The sequence below is a fragment of the Aphis gossypii genome, chromosome 2, assembly GCF_020184175.1.
Source record: "Aphis gossypii isolate Hap1 chromosome 2, ASM2018417v2, whole genome shotgun sequence".
Taxonomy (NCBI): Eukaryota; Metazoa; Arthropoda; class Insecta; order Hemiptera; family Aphididae; genus Aphis; species Aphis gossypii.
Window position 1 is genome coordinate 66,430,524 of NC_065531.1, and position 9,027 is coordinate 66,439,550.

The following is a 9,027-nucleotide window of genomic DNA, read 5'->3' on the forward strand; positions in this document are numbered from 1 at the left end:
TACAGTTCATTGAACAAACACGTCAAAAAGAAACAAAAACCTACAAGACAAGGAATAAACATCCAAATAGTAATATTATTTGAACTAAAATTAAATATAATAAGTAGTGAAAGAATGTGAACTATATTCAATGATAAAATATTATTTTAAATTAAATTTTGTTTAATATAAAACAATAAAAGAAAAAAAATTATTATACTAAAATTAGACTATATTATGAAAAAAGTAGAAAACACCAAACCAATATGATTAAGCGCTTGTTAAGTAATCAAATAATTGTCTTTTTATAGTTCAATATTTTTCATTATTGTCCTCTTTACTGGATTCATTGAAATAAATGACACTAAACTTTGAATTGTTTAAAGACATTGGATTTCACTTTCTTATTCTGTCAATGAAATGAACATAATGTTATATTATTTGGTTTAAACGTTTATTAAAATGCTTATGTGAAATCATGATAAGTTTTAACACAAGTATCACATATGAAAAAATAATATTTAATAATTAAAAAATATAATAAAATCATTGCATTATATAAATAAAACATTTTTTCAAACAAATTTGTTTTGTAATAAAAGATTTTACGTTGTATGAAGGCAAAAAACTTGCATTTTTAAAATTAAATCAACTTTTATTTTTAATCTAATTATAAGTCAATTAACATTATAAATAAAATAAACCCTGCACAAAAATTGTACAAAGTTAAAATGATCAATCTTATGTTCTATTTTAGAACTAGTGTAGGAATGTCTCTTAATTATAAAAATCAAAATGAATGAATTCATATTATAAAATAAAAACATTCATTAAACACTACATTGAATTTAGTAAAATTAAATAATAAATACATAGTAAGGGTTAGATATAATTTGGTCTAATATTCTAAATCAGTTTATATTAAATGTAATCATTAATACAATTATTTTATTTCTATAAGTACATTATGTTTAATTCATGGAATTATTAAAATGAAATTGTATCTAAGTTATGCCATATTGTAACATTTTTGAGTTGAACCATCGAATCAGTCAAGGAAATGAATGATTTTCTTTTTATAGTATAATAGTTTTTAATTTTCATCTCAAATGGATCAATTGAAATTATTTTCACAAAACCTTTAATTGATTAAAAAAAATGGGGTTTCACTTCTTGCTTCTGTCGATTAAATGAACATAAAACATATCGTAATGTTATAGTATTTAATTAAAAGATTAATTAAAATGTTTACGTCAAATCATGATAAGATTTAATATAAGTATTACTTATGAAAAAATAATATTGAATAATTAAAAAATATAATAAAATCAATGCAAAATATAAATCTTATCAGTTCATTATATAAATAAAATATTTTATACTTATATAATATGGTTGTTAGTAGGTAATCCTAAAGGATTGTGATAAAAAACGAAAAATGTGCCAATGCCCAATGCTGACTTACTATTTTAAAACAAAACGCCACCTGCTTTAAAGAAAGTAGGTGAAAGCTTATAATTATATGTTAAAACTTAATAATAACAAAACCGAATATTTTGGCTAATGAATAGTAAACGTATATTTAATGCACTCATCAATAATTATTTTTCCATGCACTTATTTGATTCTTCATTCTAATGAAATACAATATTGACTTTTCCAGAATGAAAGTTCCACTACCTGGATCTGAGTAAACTTCTCTTAACAAAATCGTCCAAGACTACAGTTCATTGAACAAACACGTCAAAAAGAAACAAAAACCTACAAGACAAGGAATAAACATCCAAATAGTAATATTATTTGAACTAAAATTAATATAATAAGTAGTGAAAGAATGTGAACTATATTCAATGATAAAATATTATTTTAAATTAAATTTTGTTTAATATAAAACAATAAAAGAAAAAAAATTATTATACTAAAATTAGACTATATTATGAAAAAAGTAGAAAACACCAAACCAATATGATTAAGCGCTTGTTAAGTAATCAAATAATTGTCTTTTTATAGTTCAATATTTTTCATTATTGTCCTCTTTACTGGATTCATTGAAATAAATGACACTAAACTTTGAATTGTTTAAAGACATTGGATTTCACTTTCTTATTCTGTCAATGAAATGAACATAATGTTATATTATTTGGTTTAAACGTTTATTAAAATGCTTATGTGAAATCATGATAAGTTTTAACACAAGTATCACATATGAAAAAATAATATTTAATAATTAAAAAATATAATAAAATCATTGCATTATATAAATAAAACATTTTTTCAAACAAATTTGTTTTGTAATAAAAGATTTTACGTTGTATGAAGGCAAAAAACTTGCATTTTTAAAATTAAATCAACTTTTATTTTTAATCTAATTATAAGTCAATTAACATTATAAATAAAATAAACCCTGCACAAAAATTGTACAAAGTTAAAATGATCAATCTTATGTTCTATTTTAGAACTAGTGTAGGAATGTCTCTTAATTATAAAAATCAAAATGAATGAATTCATATTATAAAATAAATAACATTCATTAAACACTACATTGAATTTAGTAAAATTAAATAATAAATACATAGTAAGGGTTAGATATAATTTGGTCTAATATTCTAAATCAGTTTATATTAAATGTAATCATTAATACAATTATTTTATTTCTATAAGTACATTATGTTTAATTCATGGAATTATTAAAATGAAATTGTATCTAAGTTATGCCATATTGTAACATTTTTGAGTTGAACCATCGAATCAGTTAAGGAAATGAATGATTTTCTTTTTATAGTATAATAGTATTTTTAATTTTCATCTCAAATGGATCAATTGAAATTATTTTCACAAAACCTTTAATTGATTAAAAAAAATGGGGTTTCACTTCTTGCTTCTGTCGATTAAATGAACATAAAACATATCGTAATGTTATAGTATTTAATTAAAAGATTAATTAAAATGTTTACGCCAAATCATGATAAGATTTAATATAAGTATTACTTATGAAAAAATAATATTGAATAATTAAAAAATATAATAAAATCAATGCAAAATATAAATCTTATCAGTTCATTATATAAATAAAATATTTTATACTTATATAATATGGTTGTTAGTAGGTAATCCTAAAGGATTGTAATAAAAAACGAAAAATGTGCCAATGCCCAATGCTGACTTACTAATTTAGGTAAGGGTTAGATACAATATGGTCTAATATTCTAAATCGGTTTAAATTAAATGTAATCATTAATACAATTATTTTTTTTCTATAAGTACAAATAGTTTTTTATGATTGGAGTTATTATACATTAATTGTATCTAAATTACAATTTTGTTTATTATCTTAATTGCTTTTAAGTTTTGTCAGAATGTTATATATGTGTGTTAATAGCTTAAATGATATACTTTAATATAATTTTTCTTCAAGTTAAAATAAGAAGATTATATGTCTATATGCAATATTTAATTGAAATATTTTACGTTAACATAAATTAAATGTTGTATATTCCTGGCTTATAAACTATTAAAGGTGAAAAAAATAAACCTGTTATGATTTTCTCAGTTTCTAGTTTTAATAAAATATATTGTTTTTTTTTTTTTTTTTGAATGCAGCATTGTTTATATTATTACACGTCTTATAATTATAATTTGTAGATACAAAATTAATTATATATAATTTTTAAACTTAATAATAAAAAATTAAATACCTTAGTCAATAATAAAATCAAATAGATGTTTTTAATTGGCACTATAATTGTAATATGAAATGTTTTTAATTATTAATAAATAGATGTACCTATTGAATGTTTAAACACAACATTTAAACATTTAAATTCCTAACTAGATAAACTTAAAATTCCTTATTTTGGTATTTATAATATTATTCACATATTCATATTGTTCACCATCAATATTATCATGTACAGTATATTCAATCTTATCAGACGTATCCAATTTATCTGATTTGTTTTTGGTGTCATTCAACATTTTTTAGGCGGTTCAGAATTCGAAGATGCACGACTTGTTTTTGTTGAATTTCGTAACTTATATTTACATTCAGGTTGGTTTTTTTTATTCTCTTTTTTGACTTTTACATCAAAATTTTCAATTAACTCGTCACAGTTAAGATTTTTTTGGGGTTCCCAGCTGTTATGAAATTCATTGAATCCCTGCCACTTCACTAAGTATTCAACTTTGCCTTTTTTTGTTCGTTTGTGTAATATTTTTTCAATGGGATACTGTATAATGCTTGAAACGGCTTGGTTTTGATTTTCTTCAGATCTGCTATAAAAATATATTAATATGTTAACAACACATCAAAATTGATTTATATTTTATTTTAAATATGTTTGCAACAAATGTGTTTTGTTTTTATATATAAGTAACCTCTTAAATCATTTTTTAATATTAATTATAGTTGAACAATAACTTGAGTAGTGTAATGTACCTATGTAAAAAATATAAACCACATCAATTTTGTTAAATTAATATTTATAATATATATATATTTTTTTTTATTTTAACTAGACATTATAGAATCTGTTTTTATAATAAGCATAAATGATTACACAACTAACATTAGAAAAGATAAAATAATATATCAAATAAAAATTACTAGTGAGTTCTCTTAATATTTTAAAATAAGAAAATGAATGTATGATACAAATTATTTTTTATAAAGAGTATGTGTTATAAAGCAACCTATATAGTAGAAGATTCGATTAATTTATGTTCATAACATACAAGTTGGTACTCACTTTTGTTTTAGTTTGTGTGCATAATTTTTTATCAATTTATCACATTTAAGATTTTTTTGGGGTTCCCAGCTGTTATGAAATTCATTGAATCCCTGCCACTTCAGTAAGTATTCAACTTTGCCTTTTTTTGTTCGTTTGTGTAATATTTTTTCAACGGGATACTGTAGAATGCTTGAATGGTCTTGGTTTTCATTTTCTTCAGATCTCCTAAAAAATATATGAATATGTTAACAACACATCAAAATTGATTTATATTTTATTTTAAATATGTTTGCAACAAATGTGTTTTGTTTTTATATATAAGTAACCTCTTAAAGCATTTTTTAATATTAATAATAGTTGAAAAAAATTTAATGCACACATAAAAAATATAAATCACAGCAACTTTGTTAAATTAATACTACCTATATAAATATATAATTTTTTTTTTTTTTTTTTTTTGTTTTGTTTTAACTAGAAATTATAAAATCTGTGAAGTAAAGTGATATATAATAAGCACAAATGATTACAGAATAACATTAGAAAATATGAAATAATAATAAGTAGTTAGTATTCGTAGTATTTAAAAAAAAGCAAATGAATGTATGGTACAATTTATATTATAGACGAAATGTTGTCAGATTAACGAGAGTTTGATGTACATAATATATTATATAAATATAAGTCCATCTATTTAACTAGCAGTAGCAGAAAACCAATAGGAAATGCATTCCAACATACTTCAGTATGGAACTCGCGTTTGAAAAACAAATCGCAATAGTTTCCTTTAAAAAAAATTATTCTCATTATTGTTTGCTCATCTAATATAATCAAAATCAATCGAAACGATCATTAGTGTGCAGTTGATCGATGTTGAATTATACACCAACAAAAACGAGCTCAAGTAAAATGAATCTAAAAACCGTTGTAAACGGGCAACAACGAATACAATGGACGCACCTAAACAGGTTGACAGCGGCAAAGAGTATGAGTTATAAAGCAGCCAATATAGTCCTTAGACTACACAGGAGAGATAAAACAGTTAACACTAAGTAAACATCGTACCGTCCACCGGTTCTAGATCGAAATATTGTACACCGATAATTTATCCATCATAGATCTGAAATAGTTTGGTAACTTATTATGTTTACACTCATTCTGTTTTTTCAATAACGGCGATGGTGACATAACCTAGCCTAAATAACAAATGGTGTCTTCTACGGGAGAAGTTTCGATTAATTAATTTCGAGAAAAAATAATAGATCGATGTAGGAAAAACGTATACAAACAATGAAAACGGCAGGTAAAAATCAGTTGACGACATATTTGTCACCAGTCTATGTGCATAACATACAACTTGGTACTCACCTTGTATTCATGTTGGAGACTTGAGAATGTAACAATATCGAAAATCGATGTACGGCGGGGAAGTTTCGACTAGGAAGCGAGATCAAAGAAAAATGAATACTATGGCCTGGACTGACTGTGACAACGATGACTGTCTATAGCGGCTATATTACTGTATTTGCATTATGAAACTCACACAGACCTACTGACAAACAAACGACGAGTTTGGTTAAGTTGTTTGTTAGGTGCAGTCGTCTGAAAAATGATAAGGATAAAATGATAATTACATAAGAGCATTGCCAACATAAATTAGGGCCAACGTTGAGAAAATATAAAATAACAATAATAATAAAACGATAATATTCCTCAATTTGTTATGCAACACCACCTAAAGTAGGTCGCAGGGCTAAGAAACGATGACTATAATTTTGGAGTTATGACTGTCACCATATTAAAGGTATTAGGTATTTCTTGCCAACCAGGCATGTACCATAGACATAAAAATATAGGGACTGCGACTCAGAGAAAGAGAATGTTGAGACCGATATAAACTGAGAGAGATAGCGATTGTTGGGGCAAGCATGGAAGAAACTATTGAATATTTTTATTAGATAATGCATGAAAATCAAATAATAAAATTACTAAGCAATAAGTAGGTACCTATATTTCGTAAAATAATTTAACATAATATTTAAAAATTATACATACCTTGTTAATCAGATGATATAAATAAAGACAAAAAAATACAAATTCGTATATAGTAAATAATGATTGAATTATCGTTGAAATAATACATGTAATGCAATATAGGACATTTATTACATTTTTAATAGTAATTTAACTGTAAGTAAATTATTTGATATCTTTATAATAATTTAAAAATAAACAACAATTTTCCTTTTTGAAATTACAAGTATAATATACAAATAATAGTAGTATATGATAATAATGTTTAAAATTACTGGTTTTTAAAATGTACAGTTATTGTTAAAAAAGATCTTATTCTTTCTTTGGATTCACTTAAAGTTTTGTTAAAATTATGAAATCGCACTGAAAAATATGTTTTTAAAGTTAGATGAATTATTTGCAGCAGATGATTATTGAGTGGTGATTGATTTAATATATTATGATCTGATAAACTTTTAAACATATTATACATTTGTATTCTTGATGTTGTTTTTACACTACATAATTTAATTTCATTATGTAAAATAAGATCTTTATATGCAGCTTCAAATTGTGATGCTGTGGGGTTGTTATTAAACCCACCCTTTGCCCTTATCGCAGAAAAAAACATCTCAAGGTGATTCTGTGAAATTTTATGAGATAAAAAAAATGTCAAGGATTCCATTTTTAATAACATCGTCAAAGAAATTTTCAATACTTGATAGACAAATTATTATCTTGTCTTCTGAAAAATGATAAGGATAAAATGATAATTATATAAGAGCATTGCCAACATAAATTAGTGACCAACGCTGCGAAAATATTAAATAATAATAATAGTAAAACGAAAATATTCCTCGATTTGCAATACAACACCTTCTAAGGTATTTCACAGGTCTAAGAAACGATATCCATAATTTAGAGTTTTTACAACAGTTATGACGGCTATAACACGATTCAGCAAATTTTGCTGAATCGTGTTGAATTTAATAGCGACTGATATACATACACGATTCCGTAAATGTTATATATATATACACGATTCTGCATAATTTTAAATGCAACGTTGCCATACAATTACTCTTGTTATTATAATTTGTAATTTTTTTTTAGCAATCAATATAGTCAAAAAAAGCTTTAAAAATTACCAGCTATTAATTAAGCGATTTGAAACATTTGTTAATATAAAAAAAAAAAAATATATTATAGTTATCAAAATGATATAGGGTAAAATAATATATAAAAATAGCTATTCACTTCATACACTAAATTATTAAAATTATCAATACAGTCAAAAAAAAGTTATAAAAATTATCAGCTATTAATTATACAATTTAAAACACTTGTTATAATAAAACATATGCAAATATTATAGTTGTCAATTATATGGGGTGTATAATATAGTAGATAAATTCTCCACCATGCTTGTCTTAAATGAAATCTGCATCCTTTTATACTGACATCAGGGAAAACTATGATTGCTGATTGGTGGAAAGCTAATTCGAAATCAACATGAAGCATTTTCAAATAAAATATGCATGAAGTCATTTCAAAACAAATTTTTTCATAAATAGTCACATTTTAATATAAGTACTTTGACATTTGTCTTTAAAAAAAAATTTACTAACGGATACAGAAAACACTTTTTAACTCGTGTATTGTGTATAGCTGCATAAAATATTTAGGACAATATTCAAATATCAAATGTACTATCAACGAATAATTCAGTACAATTTTTTATTAAAAATGAAATATTATTAAATGTTGTTATACAAACAAATTAATTATTTGGTGGAGCATGAATAAATTTTTGGTTTTTGTACATAAAGCTATGTTAATATACCTAAATCATTAAAATTTTGCTAATATTAATGTAAGTTTTCAATTAACAAATATTGAACTATAACCAATAGAATAATTATTAAATGTAGTATAATTATAATATAATTTATAAAATAAAATTATGATATTATTCAGAAAATAGAAAAATCTTATTTTTAATATCTATGCTAATATATCTAGTTCATTTTAATTTTGCTTATATTTATAAAAGAATTCAATTAATAAAAATTAAACTATAATCATTAGAATCATTATTAAATGTAGTACAATTTTAATATAATTTCTAAAATGATATTATAACATTATTCAAAAAAAACTAAAATATTATTTTGAATATCTATGTTTATAAACTTAGTTAAATTTTAATTTTGCTAATATTTATATATGATTTCAATTAATTAAAATTAAACTATAATCATTAGAATCATTAATAAATGAAGTATAATTATAATATAGGTTATATACAAAA

General features: G+C 23.2%; 1 protein-coding gene across 2 annotated transcripts; it reads right to left on the bottom strand.

Annotated features, from left to right (window-relative positions):
* Positions 1–3,086: 3,086 nt before the first annotated feature.
* LOC126549986 (chromobox protein homolog 5-like) lies at positions 3,087–6,259 on the bottom strand. Of its 2 annotated transcripts, none has more exons than XM_050200647.1 (3): positions 6,072–6,259; positions 4,725–4,931; positions 3,087–4,248 (listed from the first exon to the last, which is right to left on the bottom strand). In XM_050200647.1, exons 1-3 carry the CDS (start codon positions 6,080–6,082, stop codon positions 3,948–3,950), a joined length of 519 nt encoding a protein of 172 aa, XP_050056604.1. In that variant the 5' UTR covers positions 6,083–6,259; the 3' UTR covers positions 3,087–3,947. The 2 variants fall into 2 exon arrangements, with proteins under 2 accessions (XP_050056604.1, XP_050056603.1); XM_050200646.1 differs by having other exon boundaries at positions 3,087–4,251.
* Positions 6,260–9,027: the final 2,768 nt, after the last annotated feature.